The sequence below is a fragment of the Glycine max genome, chromosome 19, assembly GCF_000004515.6.
Source record: "Glycine max cultivar Williams 82 chromosome 19, Glycine_max_v4.0, whole genome shotgun sequence".
Classification (NCBI taxonomy): domain Eukaryota; kingdom Viridiplantae; phylum Streptophyta; class Magnoliopsida; order Fabales; family Fabaceae; genus Glycine; species Glycine max.
The window spans coordinates 13,255,219-13,276,224 of NC_038255.2; the positions used below are offsets into that span (position 1 = coordinate 13,255,219).

Sequence of the window (21,006 nt, forward strand, 5' to 3'; positions counted from 1 at the left end):
TGGTTATTCAAAGAGAACAATGGAGGGTACATCCCTTTGTGGATCTTTGCTTGTAAAGGTTTTTACAAGGTTATTAGAAATCTCAAGAACCGGTGGTTGCTTGGGGACTGGATGTAGGCACGGGTTGTTGCCGAACCAGTATAAATCTTGTGTTTGTCTTCTTCTTCCCTACACTATTTAATTTCCGTTGTGTACTTTTAATTGTCGCTTTTACTTTTGGTTAAGTTATTGTTTCTGTTCTTTACTTTCTTAACTTAGTAGTAAAAGCATAGTTGAATCTAGTAACATTAAGTAGGATAAATTTTTAATTAGTCAAAACACATTAATAATTAATTCAACCCCCCCCCCCCTTCTTAATTATTCCGAGGCCACTTGATCCAACAACATCTAATAGTTGCTTGGTTTGTGGTCTCAGCCCATCTATAAACATATTCAATTGGATTGGCTTGGAAAACCCGTGAGTGGGAGTTCTTCTTAACAAGCCTCTAAATCTCTCAAATGCTTCACTCAGAGATTCATCAGGAAACTGATGAAATGAAGAGATTGCAGCTTTCCCTTCTACAGTCTTTGACTCTGGGAAGTATTTCTTTAGGAACTTTTCAACAACTTCTTCCCAGGTTTTAAGACTATTGCCCTTGAATAAGTGGAGCCACGTCTTGGCTTCTCCTGCCAATGAGAATGAGAAAAGGTTGAGCCTAACAGCTTCGTCTGGTACACTGGCAATCTTAACAATGTTACATATTTCAATGAACGTTGCCAAGTGTGCATAGAGATCTTTATTATGTAATCCTTGAAATAAGTTCCCTTGTATTAAATGAATTAATGAATATGGATAGTTGATGTTGTTAGCTTGTACTTTAGGACGTGCAATGCTGGTGAAAAATTGTGGTACTGAACTACTTGAATAATCCTCAAGGGTAATCCTTTGGTCATGCTCTTCTGCCATGGTAATGGCTTCAGGTAATTGAGTGGCAGATTCCCTTGATGATGGTGAATCAGGTGATAATAAGTCAGATAAATGAGTCTCTTCCTCAAGAATGGATGCAACTATTCTGTCTTGCAGAAGTTTCCTTCTCCTCTCAGCCCTGTTCCTTCACAATGTAGCTTCAATTTCTAAGTCCAGAGGTACTAAATTGCCTGTGGGAGATCTATGCATATACAATACTAACAGAACAACAGTTATCCAGTTAAACAAGAAAAGACAAATAGGGATTAAGAACAAATATTCACAAAAACAATCAAAGAATAACAAATAAAGAATAGACACCTAAAAACAAGCTAACTTCCCAAATAAAAAGAAGTTCCCTGGCTACGGTGCCAAAAACTTGTTCGGCTTCCGGCAAGTGCACCGGATCGCACAAGTAGTATAAAACGGTAAGAACCGAGTATCGAACACTCGGGGAACTTGTGTTATTTGGTAAGCTATTTCAGCAAATAGGTGTTTGGTGTGTAAAGGTAAGTGTGAATATGAACAGGTGTATAAACTATCTATGCAAAAAGAAAGAAAATCACGTGAGAGAAATGTTGTGTAAAAACAAGTAGAAAACATGTTGGTCTTCCTAATAGGTGCCTGATGCTAAAAAGATATTCTCTATCTATCAATGCTTATGTGTTCTTATGGTGTCTCTTGAGATACTAAACCCCGATTCCTCATGATAGTGTAGCCTAATCCTAATCAAGCATCGTTCAAAGATTCCTCTTGTAAGACTAAACTCAACCAGAACCGCATTAAGACACAAGTTTGTATGTTCAAGCTGCTAGGACCAGCGATTTCAGACTTCAAATTTTTTTAAGCATGGTATATTGATTGCCTTAGGTTTACTTTCAACTTTCCTATGTATGTTAAAATCACTAGGCATGTTTACCACAGTTTTAGAAGTTCAATATTCACTTAAGATCAAAATTTCACCCAACAATTCAATCACCAAAACCCAAATTCACAATAGACACAATCATAAGGAAACCAAAAAGTTCAAGAAAAGGTTCACAATTGAAGACTCTCTAAGAATAATGCATGAATATGTTAAGGACTAATTAATATGCAAAATTTGACTCAAATCAAATAATAGGCTAAAAAAATTTCATATACTAATGAACAAATGAGTTAGACAAAAAAACAAGAAAAAATAAAATTCAACACAACATAAGCAATCTTATGTGACAAGTTTCAAGACTAGACATGACTTCTATGACAAAACTATAATAGGTGAAGATGCCACTCTAGATTTTTTAGGTTTTCTTCTATTTTAATGATTTTGTAAGAATTTTATGGTTCAGGTTTCAGCCACAAAAAATAGCAATACAAAACTCAAAGGAACCTAAACTAAACACAATTCATGGTTCAAGAACAAGAACAAGAAATTTGAACCATTTGAGGCATAAAATTTGTGCCCCCCTCTCTCCCTCTCTCTCCACTCATCTTCTCCTACCTTCAAGCTCTTATCATGGCCTCCTATGGTGGTGAGCTTGTTCTTAACTCATCTTCTCCTTGAAGTGGTGTCTCCAATCACCTTTCCTCCTTTTCCATTCCATTGCCATTGATCTTCAAGAAGCAAATGACTCAATTGATGAAGAAGATCCAAGGCCTAGAAGCTCCACATGAAACTATATCATAAAATCAATCTAACTTCATATATATGATTATGAAACACAAGGCACAAAGGATTCATTATGATAAACAATGAGATTAAAGAATGAAAGATTTAATTTTAAATCCTTGCACACAAACAATGACGTAAAATATATATGTCCTTACTGGTAAAAGCCTTTGATCAAATTCAAACAATTATAGCCACACAATTTTTTTAAATATATATTAACTAGCAGAAACTTAGGCATTGTTGCGCCTATGCCTGCATGTCTATTGTGCTATTGTGTCAAAAAATAATATACTACAATAATTTCTAATTACAATTTATGATTTTTGTTCAACATACTCTAGATGGAATAATTAAAAACAAAGTGGATAGCATAAATAAAAATAAAATAATTAATTGCCATAGGAAAATCACAATAATCTTGGCTTTGAAAAAAATATTCTCCTTCCTCATTTTTCCATAAATTGCCTCCTCGTGAACAACAACAATTTCTAAGTGATATCCCATGAAAGATCTTTTAAGTTAATTAAAACAATAATTAGTAACAAACAAAGAAAATAAAATATAGAAAGATGTGTAAGAATGAGTTGGAATAAAAAAAAACTGGGGATAAAAGTTAATTCCTTGATACTTTGCACCGTGCAAATGTCTTCCGCAATGGGAGAAAAAGCCAACTATGCATCCCCCCCACCCCCACAACAACCCTTATTCTTTAATTTCCATTCTCATTTTCTCGTCTTGGTATACATAGATAATTGTACCATAATGAAAGAGGAGATATAAATGAAATAGTGAAGAGTGATTAGTGGGTGATTACCTGATTTTGATTCGTGGGTCAGTTTTAATTTGTATAATATTGTGTTGTTACGGTAGAAATTAACTTATTGAGATAAAAAGATAAAAGTGACCGTCAAAACAAAACTGAAAAAAATAGAGATTAAAGAGGATTAATTATTGTTACTACTTCATTATTATTAAGGATAAAATAATTTAAAAAATATAGAGATAAAAAATAGTTATAAAGAGTTGTATCCCCTTTATATATTGATATAAATATAATTAAAATGTAGGTCTTAGCTACCACACCTCCGACGAGTATGTTTCATATGCAAAGGAAAGCAAAACGCTATGGTGAGGAATTCTACAATGCACCGAATCTTACAGAAGTTAAAATACATAAATAAAGTAGCACGGAAAATGTTTTTCTTTTTAGATTGTTAGATAAAAAATTAGGAAGCTAGAAATAACAAATATAACACGAATAATTTCACATAAAGTAAGAACATATAAAGTACTTTTACAAACAATTAATTTAAAGAATAAATATAATATGTAAAGGTTATAAAAATCTGATTGAAGGGCGATATGTATCTCTAAAGAGAAAACGTCATACTGTATTAATAGTAAAATATAAGATCTTTTCTCCTAAGATACCTCAACCCATCCAACAGACAAATCGTGTTTAGTAAAGGATCTCTGAACTAAACAACACCAATGTTTCAAATGAATTTTTATTGGAGTAAAAGGATTCTTAAAACCAATGGAAGATCGCCTGAATTTTTATTTTTCACGTACTTGCACCGTCTTTCCCCCCCCCCCCCCCCCCCTCAATATAGCTATCTATAAAGGCTAAAAGCCCACAACATGTAGCACCTGAAAAATAGGAGAAAACAAAAAACTGAAGATAAAAAAATATCTCCAGTGTTGAGGAAAGCTTCCAACGTTAACACATAAAAAAACTGATTTGAAAAAAAATATTTACTTTATATTTTAAATTATAAAAAATATTTTCCAACTTGAAGTTAGTATATAGAAAATCATCAAGTTCAAGTCTTGACCGGACAAACTAATCTCCATAAAATAATCTGAGTGACCCTCCTCACTTTGTGGCCATGGCTTCACTCACGTGCCTCCGCCCAACCCACCCTCATCTTCATCGCGGTTCAGTGCTTCTCGCCATTTCGAACCGCTGCTTCAACCATTCCTCCTTGCTGAACTGGATTCTCTCCGTAAACCCTCCTCGAACCGCTCCTCCACGCGCAATGGCCAAGCCCTGTTCCTCACCTGCCCAAGACCTAGTCGCTTCTCGTAAGTTATTCCACCGATTGAACCCTATATCGCTTTTTTCTCAAACCTCCAACCCTAATCTCTCTCTGTGTGTATTTGAAGCTGGCGATTTTGAATTTGTGCTGCCTCTGAAAATTGTGGAGTATCCGGATCCGAGATTGAGGGCCAGGAATAAGCGCATAGTTGCCTTCGATGATAGTCTGAAGAAGCTTGTCCACGAAATGTTTGATGTAATGTACAAGTAAGCTTTCTCGGTGTTGAAGTGTTATCTATATGTTTGCTTTAGTTGAGTAAAATTATGGTGAACTTTTGTTGTGCTTTTTTTTTTTTTTAATGGAATTGAATTATTAATGAAATGTGGCATAGACTGTTTTTGTAGTAGAACACATAGTTGGTTCACCTCTCTGTTCATTTTATTGGTTCTGACTCCTAGTGAGATCGTGCCATTTATTGAATTTTTGGGTTTTAGTGCATTGTGAACATTTTGATTATCAGATTATGTAAGCTATTTTGGTTTTTGAATACGGTATAAACTTATCCAAATTAAAACTTATCCTAAACCAGAATATAAGTATATTTCAATGAATGTTTTCTTACAATACAAGAGTGGTCTTTATGTAAGCAATATCGACCATATTTAAAATTTGAGGGCATTAGGGCAGTTTTCTGATTCAAAACACTATTTTGTTTTAGGACTTTTGGCTAAAACAACCCTACAGTATAAGCTAACACAAATAAAAACTTATCATAAACCTGAATATAAGCATTTTTCAATAAATGTTTTCTTACAATACAAGAGTGGTATTTTGTAAGCAATACCAACCATATTTGAAATTTGAGGGCACTAGGGAAGTTTGCTGATTCAAAACAATGTATTTTGGTTTAGGACTTTTGGCTAAAACAACCCTACAGTAAGATCATAGAAAAGGCAGTTTGATTTAGAAGTAGGCATGCAATATATTTTAAATTATATTGAATATAAAATAAGTTATATGAATGGATGCATTAATATTATCAATATTGTAATTGAAATAACATCTTTGCAATTTACTGAAGTGTTAACAATATTGGTTGGCTTCATTTTCCACAGAACTGATGGTATTGGTCTCTCAGCACCCCAATTAGGAATTAATGTTCAACTTATGGTGTTCAATCCAGTAGGTGAGCATGGTGAAGGAGAGGAAATTGTTCTTGTAAACCCAAGAGTTAGCCAATACTCAAAGAAACTGACACTATTTAATGAAGGTTGCCTATCTTTCCCTGGAATCAATGCTGATGTAAAGGTATGAAACACACAAATCCCTTGTTAAATGTAAGGTGCATCTAAAAGATTGAAGTATCTAACCAGCCTTTTTAGCATAACCATACTTCAAGGTTTGCTAAATATTGATTGGTTTTCTTCCACCTATTTGGTTCTTGCTGAATGCATTGCATGATTCTCCCATTTTTAAGGGACTGAGTCCTATGAGGGTAGCTTCCTTAGTTATTCATATAAGGTTGTTCTCTGTATCACTGTTGTAACCAACAGATGTTTCCATTTTCAGTAGAATTCAGTACACTGAGTAACCTGCCTTCTCCTATCATATTTGTTTCTTTCTTACTTCTTGTTATAACATTTGGTCCAACATGCCTGATCAATCTTGTGGGGGGAAGTGGATGTGAGGGATCAATGTGCTGGTTGGAGAGGATATGCCAAATGTCCAATTGAATTGACGTGTTGAAAGCTCAAATTGCAAACGTGGTTGCTAAATGGGGGAGTTTCAATGCTCAATTGATTCCATGATGGAGAAGATGCTACAGCAGAACTCCATATTATAGGAAGTATGAAATGGGATTGGCAACCTGGGGATAATTCAGCTAATGAGCTTAGGCCTCAAACTGATTCAGAGTTTGATTTAACCTATGAAGCACAAATATGACAGCTGAAGGAGGTATCAGGTGTCCGACACTAACATGTGACAGACAAGTGTTTGACACGTTTTTGCAGTGATAATTTTTTTTCCTGCTTTGATTCGGTGACAGCAGGTACATTTAGCTTGGCATACACTGGACACATTTTTTTTTGTTTTATCAAAAAATTAAAAAAATCAACCTAAAGATTAAATTATAACAACAATCAAGTTTTCTTTTTAAAAGTTAACCTACTTTGGTAAACCTAATTTGGACACACATCTTTTGATTTTCTCCTGTTCATGCTTGTCCCTTTTGCAAGTTCCCGCACTTGTCCGTTCACGTTCTCCAATACGTTGACATCACTGGTTCTCATCCATTTGTCGGCATCTCCGGTTCGCGTTCGTTTGTCTTGCTTCTCTGGTTTGCACTCCTTTTGTCTTGTGTCTCTAGTTCGCAGTTTTCTCAATGCTTTGTTTTTTTGTTTCTTTTTTGTTTTTGTTTTTGATTTCTATTATTTTCTGAATTCGCATATCTCTGTTTACTTTGTTTTTTTCTTTGGTTGTTTTTAATTTTCTAGAATTCATTAATTCTATGAGGCCTTAGGTTTTATTATCCTTAAATTCATTATGCATTTGAGGAGAATATGTTTGTTAAAATATCACTGGAGGAACTTGGGAGTTGAGACTAAGTGGTTTCTATAACAGTGAAAATGAAAATTACAAGTTTCTCTACTATTCTTTATTCTATATTTTGTATCATGTTTCTTTATTTATGTTTTTTAGATATTGGCTATAGTTTTCCAGTTTTGTAATTTTCTGATATTAACAAATTTTTTTATAGTATTAAATTAAGTTCTAAAAGACATTCATATGAAATTATTATAGAGATAAGTACTTCTGATCAAGCTAAAGAACAAGTTGATGGCACCATAACTCTATGGAATTATGTAACAAAATTAAGACGGATTGCAGTTAAAATTTTGAAATCAAATGCAATATATGTGAAGTAAATTTTATTATGTCTTACACTAGAGTAAAGACACACTTGTTAAAAACGATAAGAAGTGGAATTAGAGTTTGTCAAAAGATAGCTCCTTCAAGACATGCATAGTTTATAAAGATGGACAATGAGGCTACATTGAGAGTAGAGAAGTCAAAGACAAAGTCTGTCCCTTTACCTTTAGTGTTTAATGAATGTCAAGAGACAAACATTGATGTTGATCCAATACTTCAAAAGATGCTACTTAGGCAACCATGTCAATTTTCATGTTGTGAAAGAAATTGGAGCACATACTCTTTCATTCATTCTATATAAAAAGAAATAAGATGACACCTCATAGGTCATAGGACAGAGGACCTAACATTTGTTACTTCATAGAAATCTCTGTCTCCTTTCAAGAAATTCCCCACAATGCCATTAAGAGGAAACTAAATTGTGGGCCATTGCAAGAGATGAATTTGGGTCACTTGATGAAATGAAATTCTTGAAGTTGTTCATTTATCTCTTGATGAACTAAGAACTTAGCAAGTTTTTTTTTTTTTTTTTAGTGAGAGACTCTTTATTAAAGAACTTAGCAAGTTGTTTTTTTAGATTCTTTGCATTGTTGAATATAATGCCTCTTAGTACCTTATTTTTGTAAGGCTTATTATCATATGAAAATTATAAAGCTTAACAACTTGTTTTAAGAGAAATCTAAAAATTTAAGAAAATAACTTGCTAGGTCTTTAATAAAAAATCACAAAAAAAAAATAAATACTAAGAGGTTATCAATAAAAGAAAAAATCCAAAAAAAATAACTTGCTAATATTAATCTAAGTCCTTCCACTTCCTTCTTGGTCATCTTCATTGAAAAACACAACTTCTAATTCTGGTTCATCAAGAGATAAATTAGCAACTTCAACAATTCCATTCTCATCACGTGATCCAAATTCATCTTTTGTAATGTCCTACATTTTAGTTTTCTTATCGTGGGGAACTTCTTGAAAGGAGATGAAGACTGCTATGAACAAATACTAGATCCTCTGCCCTGTGAGGTGTCATCTTATTTCTTTTTATAAAATGAATGAAAGAGTATGTGCTTCAATTTCTTTCACAACGTAAAGATGAACATGGGGCATGTATGTTTGTCTCTTGGCTTTCATTAGACACCGGAGGTAAAGGGACAAATTCTGTCTAACTTCTCTATTTTCAACGTAGCCTCATTGTCCATGTCTTTGACTTCTCTATTTTCAATTTAGCCTTGTGTCCATCTTTTTAAACTCTACAAGTCTTGAAGGAGTTATCTTTTGACTAACTCTAACTTCTATTCCTGTCTTTTTTAACATGTGTGCCTGTTCCTTTACTCTAGTGTGTAAGACCCATTAAAATTTACTTCACACATATTATCTTTGATTTCAAAATTTCCACTACCAAGAACTCTTAATATTGTAACATAATTCCATAGAGGTTTGTTGTCATCCTGTTCTTTAGCATGAGCAGAAGTGTTCATCTCTGCAATAATTTCATATAAATGTAATTTAGAGTTTACCAAAATTCTTATGTGAAAGGGTTTTATGCCTAGAATTCTTAATTTTGTAACATTATTCCAAAAGGTTTTTATGGGAAATGTTTTCCAAAATAGATTAACTTTAAATAGGAAATTTGATTATTGTTATAAGTTAATCTTTAAGCTGATTTTTTAAATTTTTGATAAAAAAAAAAACAAGGGGTGTGTCTGGTGCGTGTCAAGCTAAATGGGCCATGTCGAAGCTGGAAAACAAAATTTGGACACTGCAAAAATGTGTTTGTTGCGTGTCGGTGTTGAGGCCGTGTCGGACACCTAACCACCTCTGTCAGCCACTGTGTCCAGGCTTCATAGGTTTGCAATATTTTAATATTATTTTTATTATTTATGCTATCTTTATGGGTTTTGTAGGATGTGACAATCTGTCTTACATTCCCATGACCAGCAATTTTTACTCCTCTTCCTAATTTTCATTTAAGTAGAATCTTAATGTTTGACTACTTTTTTCAAACACTAAGGTAGAAGGAAGAAAGAAGAAACTCTGTATTCTGCAAGAAACAAATATTTAGCAGAACCGCACTCTTTTAAGGAATTGTTACATTGGTTATACTTGAGTGTTTATCGTGATGAGCTTCAATGGAAATGTGTTGGACAATGCTTGGTTTTCCCTTTTACCAATGTTGTGAGCTCAACTTTATTATTATGTTTTAGTATACCCAAAAGTTATGACTTCTGTGTATGTAGCTAAAGTTTTTCTTTATTGTTGCTTTCAACATGTGCTCAACTGCAGGAACATCGCCCTCTTGTCATTTGTTTCATAATTATTTACTCCTTTACTTAATTATGTGTCTCCCATTGTTGTTCAGCGACCAGAATCTGTGAAGATTGATGCACGTGATATCAATGGAACAAGGTTTTCAGTCAACTTGTCTGACCTTCCTGCACGAATATTCCAGCATGAATTTGACCATCTACAAGTATGTTTTTCGACTTGGATAACTAAAGCAACTAGTATTTTAGTCTGTGCATAATACAGAATAAACATTTATTTCTATATATTTAAATTCATAATAAATAAACATTTTATGAATATATTGTGATTAAAATTCATAAGAAATAAATATTTTTTGATACAAATTATATTTTAGATTTTTAAAATTTTTTACAAGGTTATTTTTAACTATTGACAATTTCTTTTTATAAAAAAAGTAACATTAAAATTCAATTTAGAGATAGAGATAAAAGATGGTAGATTGAAAGAGAGACAATTAAGCATGTCAAATATATAAATAAAGATAAAGGATGATACTTTGAGATGATTGAGACTTGACAGAGAATATTTTTGCTAGTTGCATGAGTAGTGTGAGAAATGCTTCTGGTGCTAGCGGTCCTACCTCAAACGGAGGTGGTCGTTGTTGGGACAATCAGATCGATGGTGACCTTTTTGTACAGCGGAAATGATTTTATCAGGCCCACAGGATGTGAGCTTCTGATAAAAAGATAATCAGAAAAAGATTTTCCCACTCTTAAATTTCAAAATTTGCTGATATCCATTGGGAATTGATTCCTCCCAAATGGGAGTCGATTCCTTGTGAGAAATCTTTGCTAAAAAATGGATTCCTTTATTTATTAATTGATTCCTTTGCGTTGGAATTGATTCCAGCGATGTGGAAATTGATTCCTTTTCCCTCATTTAGTTTTTTCGAAATTTCTTTTTGAAAAACCTTGTGCTCATATTTTAAACATCAAAATCAGTGTTTACTTATTAAATTTTTACCTTTAGAAAACCTGATTTTAAATTTATTCAGTCAGTTTGATCTCTCAAGTCAGGCTCAGCTAGAACTATAAAGTGTAACATAAAATGCCCAAGTCTCTGACTCTTGTCTAATTTTCTTGTCGTTTGCTTTTTCTTCATCAAAACCTTTAGAACCTAGGGAGCAAGAGGTCTTGTTCAATATGTACTATTAAGAGTGTGCTTGTTCAAGATTTTTTCCTTAAAAAGATCACATTTGAAATATGCTAACTTGTTTGGGTAAGCATTTAAGGAAATCAGAATATAAAAAATATATATTTTAGGATTTAGGAATCTATAATGATAGGTTTTGAAAAAATTTCTAAAAACATTCACATTTTTGAACATTAAATCACTTTTTTCCCCTAAAAAGCTTAAAAAATGTGCCCTAAACTACATAGTATATTTTCATGTATAAATGAGACCTGAGGTGTACAGTGATACTCATTAAAAAAAAAAGGGTTCTCACTCTACATGTGTGACACTTGTGGTGTTACTGAACCTGTTATAAGCCTAAATTATTACTGTAAATACACATTTGGGGTTCACCAAGTGCATCCCATTAGTCATCAACCTTCTCTCCCTTCTCTTCTATGGATTTCTTCACTTGATTGTATGGCTAAGTTTGTTCATATCCAAACTTTTGAAACTAATTTCATGTTACGATCTGATGGTAATTGCCCATATGCTTATGTATAATTGTTGTGTCTGCAGGGAATTCTTTTCTTTGAGAGAATGACTGAAGAAGTTCTTGATAGTATTTGTGGACAGTTACAGGTTAGAAAAAGCTCTCGCTGTTTTGTCCCTCTGTCACTTATGTACTTCCCTTGACTTGAGAAATACATCACGAGGAAAACATTTATTTCATCACATAAATTAGCTAGGTGGAGTTGGTATGAGGTTTACAGTTATGTTATGTCATGCACTTACTAAATGGTGGAGGTGACTGAGCTTCAGTAATCAAAACTAAAAATCTAATTTCTACTTGGGGTACTGTTTTACCTTTTTTTATTTTTGCTTCAATAACTTTTTGGTCTCTGTGGTCAAATAACAGTGTTAAATGATGACATTGAGAGTTCATTGACTTGTCACGTCATCAAGGAGTCTAATAGGGCAGTCATGTGTAATTATTTTTTAGTAAACTCTGTAAATCTTCATCTGATCAAAATAATTGATGATGTCGGACTGCGGTGCCAAACTCCGTTGTGATGTAGCTAGTCAATGCTGTTACGTCATCAATTATCACTATTACTTGACAACAGAGACTAAAATAAAAAGATTAAATCTTTAAAAGACTTGAACAAAAACAAGAAATTTTAATGGACTAAAATAAAAAACACCCTATTTGACAGGGACCCAAAGTTTATTTAACCTTTTATTTTTCATTTTAGAAAAAGCTTCATGGTAGAGGGTGAGTCTTGGCAAAACTGTTAGGCTACTACCTTGTGACCTGGACGTCACAGGTTCAAATCTTGGAAATAGGACTCTACTTGACTGCATGCATCTACCCTCCCTAGACCCCACTAGGTGGGTGTTAGCCATTGATACGGTACCGTAGGAAGAATAAGATGAGAAGGAGTGACCGTTAGGTTGTTGGGAGTTAGTTAGACTCTGTCAGTTGTCAACGTCAATAGCTCGCAGGTTAGTTAGTAGTTTTGAATATATAGCTCCTTTCTTGAGAAGGAGGGGGAAAAAGGGAGGAATTGATTGTATTGAGAGAACCTGAGAAGTGTCTCAGTGTTGTAAGGGAAGAGAGTGCTCTTCCTTGCGTAAAGAAGAACTATCAATAACAGTGAATCCTTTATCTCTGCGTGTACTGTCTTGTGTTGGTTCTTGTGTGCGTCTGCTCTACCTCTAGTTGCAGTTAGTAAAGTAGAGAAGATTCCTAACAACTGGTCCGATTTGTCGAAGAAAGAATCTTGGATCGTGACTAGGCTTGATTCATTGCGCTGGAATCTTCGGCTGCAACATTGAAAATAACAACCATTGAATTGAATGCGACGTCCACTGAGTTGCAGAAATCGTCCAAAAAACAAATTGAGGTGATTGCGAAGGTGTCAAAACAGTGTGACGACATTAAAGATTTGCGCAAGATGATGAAGATGCTCATGGAACAGAAAGACATCATGTATAATGATGCCAATAATGCATCTACGGAACAGAATAGTGGGTTGGAGGATGAGGAGTCCGCGACGGAATCAGAGCCTTTATCAACATCAGAGGATGAAGCGAGTGAGTCTGAGACGGATTCAATACTGAATTCGTCACGCCATTATTGGGCGAAAGGGGTGAAAATGCCAATGTTTGAAGGGGAGAATCCATTAGGTTGGATCACGTGTGCGGAGAATTTTTTTGCCGTGCAACATGTCCAACAGAGCACAAAAGTGAGATTGATCTTTATCACCATGGAGGGAAATGCCTTGCACTGGTTCCAGTATTGGAGGCATAAGACGAAGCGGAAAAGTTGGTCTATTTTCAAGGCAGTGCTGATTAAAGTGCTATGGCGGTACCAGAAGGGAGATATTTATGAATGTTTGGCAACGTTGAGCTAAACGGGGACTGTGACTGAATTCTTTCAGTAATTCGAGGTGCTGGTGGCTCAAGTCTTGGGTACAAAGGAAGCTCAATTGAGAGGATATTTTTTGGCGGGACTTTGCTAGGAGATAAGCACAAAAATTCGTCCCCACAAACCGAAGGATCTGTCAAGTGCCATGGAGTTGGTGGCTGATTTCAAGGAAGCTGAAAAAGAAGGGAATCCAGTGGTTGAGTTGCGTAGTCGTGGGTTTCATTTTCAACACAAGGGAGGAATGTGGATACATAGTGTTGGAGGATCCGTAACGAACACCTTTCACAACACCCAACGTCAGAATCGAACTCTAAGAGGGGATGTGCGTAGCTCTTCGAACGTAATGGCTGCAAATCAGAGTGAGTCTATGAGCTCGGGATCGTAGAATAGAGGAGTCCGAAACTTGCCCTACCAGGAGTACCTTCGCTGCTGCGAAGCAAAACTTTGTTATCATTGTGGAGGACCATTTGTTGCTGGTCACAAGTGCCTTGAAAAAAACCTCAGGTTGCTTATTTTGGCAGAGGATGAATGGATTAATAATGAAGGGGAGATTATAAGATTGGAAGGGGAGCTTGAGAATACAGTTGACAATACAGGAGAAACAGAGGTGGAGTATCAATGGATGGACTTATTCGTTTGCTCAGCCGGTGGATTTACTCAACCACAAACAATGAAATTGGAAGGGTTGATTCAGGGTAAAAGAGTGTTGATTTTGATTGATAGTGGTGCTTGCCACAACTTTATTTCTCAAGAATTAGTGCAGCAACTGAGTTTGAAAGTGACTCCTACTCAAACCGATGGAGTGAGATTGGGTGATGGAAACAGGAAAAATGCTCAAGGCTGTTGTGAGCAGATGGAGGTTCAGCCGGGACAAATGACCATAACAAAGAAATTCTTTCTATTTGATTTGTGTGGTGTAGATGTCATATTGGGGTAGCGTGGCTGGAAAAGTTGGGAGATGTCAAGTTAAATTGGAAATCTTTGACCATGGAGTTCAAACAGCAAGGGAAGTTGGTGAAAATTCAAGGTGATCCTAAACTGCTAAGAACTAAAGTGTCTCTGCAATCGATTTGCAAACATACAGATGTTGAATTGGCCATGTTTCTATGGGTACTGGATACTGCGGATACACAAGAAACAGTGCAATATGGAGGTTCTATTGTAGAACGAAAAACAAGTGCAAGGGGTACTGGATGGATTTCCTAGTGTACTTGCTGAAAGGAAAGGACTACCTCCACCTTAGGCAGTCGATCATGCCATCCCTATCAGAACAGGAACTGATCCAATCAATGTCAGGCCTTATAGATACCCTTATCTACAGAAAAATGAAATTGAAAAGCAAGTCAGTGGGATGCTTGAGGCTGGAATTATAAGAACTAACAACAGTCCTTACTCGAGCCCTATGATTTTGGTTAAAAAGAAAGATGGAAGTTGGCGATTTTGCACCGACTACAGGGCTTTAAATAAGGTGACTATCCCTGACAAGTTTCCCATTCTTGTCATTGAGGAGTTACTAGATGAACTAAAGGGAGCTCGGTACTTTGCCAAGATTGATTTGAAGGCGGGTTACCATCGAATACGCATGAAACTAGAAGACATTCACAAGACAGCGTTCAGAACTCACCAAGGGCACTATGAGTATGTAGCCATGCCTTTTGGCTTGTCAAATGCGCTAGCTACCTTCCAGTGTGCAATGAACTCTACACTACAACCATTTCTTAGGAAATTTGTTTTGGTTTTCTTTGATGACATATTGATATATAGAGCATCATGGGAAGATCATTTGCAACATTTGAGGACTGTTTTGGCAACACTGGTTCAGCATGAGTTTACTGCCAACCTAAAGAGGTGTAATTTTGGGCAGCAAGAAATTGAATATCTAGGTCACATTATTTCTACAAAGGGATTGGCTATGGATACAAGGAAAATTGAGGCAGTGCTTCAATGGCCGTTACCCAAATCAGTCAAGAGTTTGAGAGGATTTTTAGGGTTGGCGGGGTATTACAGAAGATTCATTGAAGGATATGGAAAGATTGCTAGGCCTCTTACCAACTTGCTGTAGAAGGGGAATTTTATTTGGACTAAGGAAAACTCAGAATCTTTCTGCCAATTAAAGCAAGCGTTAACTACAGCTCCGGTGCTAGCAATGCCAGACTTTTCTCAACCTTATGCCATTGAGTGTGATGCTTCAGGCAAGGGGATAGGAGCTGTTTTGTCTCAGCAGAAGAGAATCATTGCTTATTTCAGCAAACCTTTATCAGAAGCATCCTTGAATAAATCGGTGTATGAGAAAGAATTGATGACTTTGGTGTTAGCCATCCAGCATTGGCAGGTTTACCTGGTGGGAAGAAAATTTCTGGTGTATACTGATAAAAAAGTCTCAAATACTTGTTGGATCAGAGGATTATGACTCAGACTCAACAAAATTGGCTTGCTAAATTGTTGGGATATGAATTCGAAATCATCTACAAAGCTGGTGCAATGAATTAAGTAGCTGATGCTCTGTCTAGGAAGGAAAATGATAAAGAAATACAGGCCTTATCCAAACCTTATTGGCAAGATATCTCTGAGATTGACCAAGAAGTATTTGCAGATCTTGTTTTGGGGAAGATAGAAGATTTGAAGGTGGATCTAGATTCACATGGCAAATACACCCTAGAGAATGCCAGATTATACTTTATAGGCATGTTGGTACTGCCTACCAATTCAAGCTGGATCCCTCAGCTATTCAAGGAATTTCACTCTTCTTTGGCAGGAGGCCACTTACGGGTGTATAGGACTTATATTAAGCTAGCAGAATCCCTCCATTGGAAAGGAATGCTAAAAACTGTTACAGACTTAGTGGCAGCATGCCATATTTGCCAAAGAAGTAAGTACCTCACTTCTTCACCAACCGGTTTATTACAACCATTGCCAATCCCCAATGCTGTGGGAAGATATTAGCCTAGACTTTATTGTGGGATTACCTAAATCTAAGGGGCATGATGCTATTCTTGTGGTGGTGGATAGGCTAAGTAAATATGGTCATTTCTTACTATTGAAGCATCCATATACTGCTAGGAGTGTGGTGGATATCTTTACTAAGGAAGTAATAAGGCAGCTTGGGATTCCTTCTTCAATAGTGAGTGACAGGGATGCTTTGAGTAATATCTAGCAGGAGTTATTCAAAAAACAAGGAACAACTTTGAAAATAAGTATTGCTTATCACCCTCGGTCAAATGGCCAAACTAAGGTACTAAACATAACCATGGAGAGATATTTGAGATGTGTGCAAAGCAATCCAAATCTTGGGTTGAGTTTATCCCGTGGGCAGAATAGTGGTATAATACATATTACCAGGGAGCTGCCAGGTGTACCCCATTTGAAATAGGTTATGGTCGACCATCCCCATCTTTGGCAAGGTTCATTCTAGGGGAAGTCCTAGTTGAGGCAGTGGCTTAGGATCTTATAGAAAGAGATGAAGCACTTAATCAGTTGAAGTTTCATCTAAACAGAGCCCAAAATCACATGACATAGTATGCCAATAATCATCGCCTACCTTCAAAGATTAAGGAGGGGGATTGGGTGTATCTCAAGATAAGGCTGCATTGACAAGCTTCAATGCCTACAAGATTAAATCCTAAGCTATCAGCCAGATACTATGGCCCTTATTGGGTAGTTAAAAAAATTGGAGCAGTGGCATTGCAGTTGCAATTACCCGACGCTGCTCGAATCCACCCTGTTTTTGACATATCCGAATTGAAACTTGCAGTGGGAGAACATCAGATTGAGGCAGAATTGCCAAAGGAACTACAAGCTGAAGAACAAGGGATACAACCGGAACAAGTACTGGTAACAAGAATGTTTGGTCCAGCAGGAGCAGAAATTCCACAAGTATTCATCAAGTGGAAAGGACGACATGCTGAAGGAGCAACCTGGGAGGACAGATCAAATATGATGCAACAATTCCCTGCTTTCAACCTTGAGGACAAGGTTCTTTTCCAGAGGGGTATTGTTAGGCAAGAGGAATCATTTACTGTAGCTAAGTTGTTGCTACGGTACAGTAGGAAGAATAAGATGAGAAGGAGTGATAGTTGGGTTCTGGCAGGTTAGTTAGTAGTTTTGAATATATAGCAGCTTTCTTGAGAAGGAGGGGGAAAATGGGAGAAATTGATTGTATTGAGAGAACCTGAGAAGTGTCTCAGTGTTGTAAGGGAAGAGAGTGCTCTTTCTTGTGTAAAGAGAGAAAGAACTATCAATAACAGTGAATCTTTTATCTCTGCGTGTACTGTCTTGTGTTGGTTCTTGTGTGCGTCTGCACTAGGCTTATCTTTTTTTGAAAAGCATTGGGGCAAATTCTTGTTCGTTACAAAAGTTTATTGTCATAAATTAGGAATAAATATTGCACTTGGAACTTGGAAGAACAGTGTTGCTTAATTTTCCATGTTTGCAATTTCCTTAGTGCATACACAAATGCAAAGGAGCATAATCATCTAGAATCTAGATGACATGAAAAGGAAAAATTGTGTTTTGTTGTTTCCCTTAATAAATGGAGAAATTCATTAAGACAACATATATATAATATATAAACCCTAAGATGTGAGCTTTGAAATTGCCATCTCAACAGCTGCATAAGCAAATTTTTAACATTTCTACCACATTTGTTAAGTGTACTTTTCAACTTCTATCTAAGTTTAGTCCTTTATTTTTATCTTTTCTCAATTTGTTCCTTTATCTCTTCTTTTAGTTTCTATTTGGTCCTTTGGTTTTAGTGAAGTAAAAAATTTCCATAATTAACAAAAATTGCCAAAGTTGACCAAAATCACCTCTTTTTTAATGATCAAAAACTGTATCGACAACAAGAACCAAATTGAATAAATAAAAAGAGATAAAGATCCGGCTAGAGAAAAAAGGATATAGGACTAGACTAGGAATTTAGATAAAGACAAGGGATAAAGAAAATAATTTAGCTTAACTTAATCTTATATTTTCACTCCTTTGCATTCATTGTCTTTTAATTATCCTTTCTAAACTGTCCAATGCCTAAATATAATTTATTTTCGAATTTTGAGGAGTAAAGCATGTACAATATTAAAGAAAATAAGTTTATTATTGGATTCCACAAATTATGAGTAACCAAATGTTTTTTCAAACTACTAATTATGTATATCTCTATACACACATAAAACCTGATTCATATTTATGATATTACCTTATGGACTCTTTGAAACTTGGAAGAGCTTATTTGGGTTCGTGGAAGTGACTTATACCTTTCTATAAATTACTTTTGAGTTTATTTCAATAAACTTATTGGAAAAGCGTATCAAAATAAACTCTTTTTAGCTTATTTTGGTAAGCTTCTCAGCCAAGCCAATGAATAAGGACTCATTTGATAAGAAGTTACTGAGTAGGTGTTTAATTATGTTTAAATAAACTCACCCTTAGTTATTTTTTGATTAAATATATTTTTTCATTAGTCATTTATATTTTAATCTATATACAAAATCTTTCATTACTTTCTTTTTTTCATAAAAAAATATTATATTTTTTTCAAAAATTAACCCATGTATATAACATCCAGGAAGCATAGCTACTCAATGCCTCAACATATTTGAAAGAGAAACTCTAAAGTTCGCGAGTTTTCACCAATCAGGAGCAAAATATGTAATCTTATGACTTATCCTAAAGATGCTGCTCATCCAAAGAAATCTCCTTAATGATGCAAGAATTATACTCCAGCCAGATGCACCAAAGTATGGCTGAATTGCACACATTGCAACAAAAAGTTGGCTTCATTCCTTCAACCAAAACCAGTAGAGCAACACAACCAAAAACTGCTCCAAATATAATACCTATGGCAAACACAACACTCTCCGAAAATGCCAAGGAAAGCATTGTTCGAATAAACAGTTACCTGAACAGACTAGGATCTGATTCTGAGCTCAATTGTTGGATCAAACAGATGATACCTGTATTTTTGGAGGACAAAAATTGGTGTTTACTCAAAACTTATATTGCTGTAAGAGTGACAAACATTAATTGAAGACAATTTATCACATTTCTAATTGTTTATTTCATCCGTTGGACAAAATGGAGATCTATCATGCCTACATTGAGTACACAGGAATTGAATTCTGGAGAAAGAATGTTAATAAACGTTCTGTTAAAATTATTACAGGCCCTAGAAACAAAGTATGAGGGAATGACTGGACTCCCAAGCCCTGAAAAGATAGAAAACCGCAGGAGGAGAAAGGTCGCTGTTGGTTTTGGGAAACGATGATCTTCAAGGTCTTTGTGATGATAAATTTTATTTTTTTTCCATTCTCATTGATATTTAGTATTTACATTGAATTGAAAAATTTTTCTTGCTTAATTTACAGGTCAATATTAGGCATAATACTGAATGCACACTTACCAGACATTTCTAGTTTGAACTTCATAAAATGATGAAGCATAGATTACAGGTACTTCATATGGTTGGTTATGCTGGAGATGTATCATTTATATAATTATATGTATATAGAAAATGAGCTAGTGACTCTGATTATCATTATACTTATCGAGTTTTCTCTGGGTGGACTTCCTTGTCTAGGTTCAATTGTTTATGAATGGTCATTGGAAGACATCTCTATTGTATCAATGCTATTGTCAGTTGTTCATGTTGCCCTGAAGGGAACAACTGTCTTGAAGGGCTATTTCCTACGTATTTATTTATTTATTGCTTTCTATTGTTTTAATTCTAGTTCTAAACATTTAGCTCTAGTTGTAGGCATTTACTATGTATTATTTTAGGATTTATTACTTGAAAACAGCTCATAGAATGGAGGAAAACCTTTCTTTATATGGCTCTCCCAATATCCCGAAAGCAATAATTGTTTGTAATATAAGGGGAAATTACACTGTAATAACTTGACAAGTCTTGAATGATTCTCATTTGAATCTTGATCTCATAAACTTGAATGAAAGTTCACAAATGTTGCACTTGATCTCATAAATTTCCACTTCCAAACATTTTTCTTGTTTTTGAAACATATTTCTATAGAAGTCTAGTTTCATCCTCTTGTTCTATAGCTTGATTAGTAGCATCATTGACCTGTACAATAAAACCAAAGCAAATAGATATAATAAGAAATAATAATATATAATATATGCAACTACAAGATATTAAAAATGTTGAAAAGTATGTAACTACAATATATAGTATAATTATAACACATTGGTATAAAAGGTAAGGTTGTAATTTATGAAGTATAAACTAGTTTTATTGACATACATGACTCATCTATACTCTAAAATCAAAACTATAATCTTATGTATACTTTCACAATTCCAATATGTCCATTCCTCATATTACGTAGGAAAATAGTCAAAAAATCAAATATTGTAGTATATCATGGTCAGAAACCATACAATCAGTATCCTAGCAGTGTAGTGAAAGAAAGGGCAAGTAAATTTGAAACAGAGCACAAGCCATCAAACCAGCTACACCAACACAACTTTTCTCCCCATCACAAAAAAAAAGCTTGAAAATTTATCAAAACCCCAAGTCCCCAACTCACTTGAGTAGAACCCTAATGACTTAATCGCAATAAAAAAGGGAAGGAACTCC

At 35.1% G+C, this 21,006-nt stretch overlaps 1 protein-coding gene across 4 annotated transcripts; it reads left to right on the top strand.

Annotated features, from left to right (window-relative positions):
• Positions 1 to 4,257: 4,257 nt before the first annotated feature.
• On the top strand, positions 4,258 to 20,392 carry LOC100500424 (pep-deformylase superfamily protein). Of its 4 annotated transcripts, XR_005889830.1 has the most exons (9): positions 4,258 to 4,685; positions 4,767 to 4,905; positions 5,755 to 5,947; positions 9,927 to 10,037; positions 11,567 to 11,629; positions 18,979 to 19,416; positions 19,576 to 19,685; positions 19,778 to 19,861; positions 19,990 to 20,383. XR_005889830.1 is itself a non-coding variant. In NM_001250926.2 (7 exons), exons 1-6 carry the CDS (start codon positions 4,490 to 4,492, stop codon positions 19,675 to 19,677), a joined length of 804 nt encoding a protein of 267 aa, NP_001237855.2. In that variant the 5' UTR covers positions 4,437 to 4,489; the 3' UTR covers positions 19,678 to 19,685; positions 19,778 to 20,392. The 4 variants fall into 4 exon arrangements, 1 of the variants encoding a protein (NP_001237855.2); XR_005889829.1 differs by having other exon boundaries at positions 18,979 to 19,685; XR_419700.4 differs by lacking the exon at positions 18,979 to 19,416.
• Positions 20,393 to 21,006: the final 614 nt, after the last annotated feature.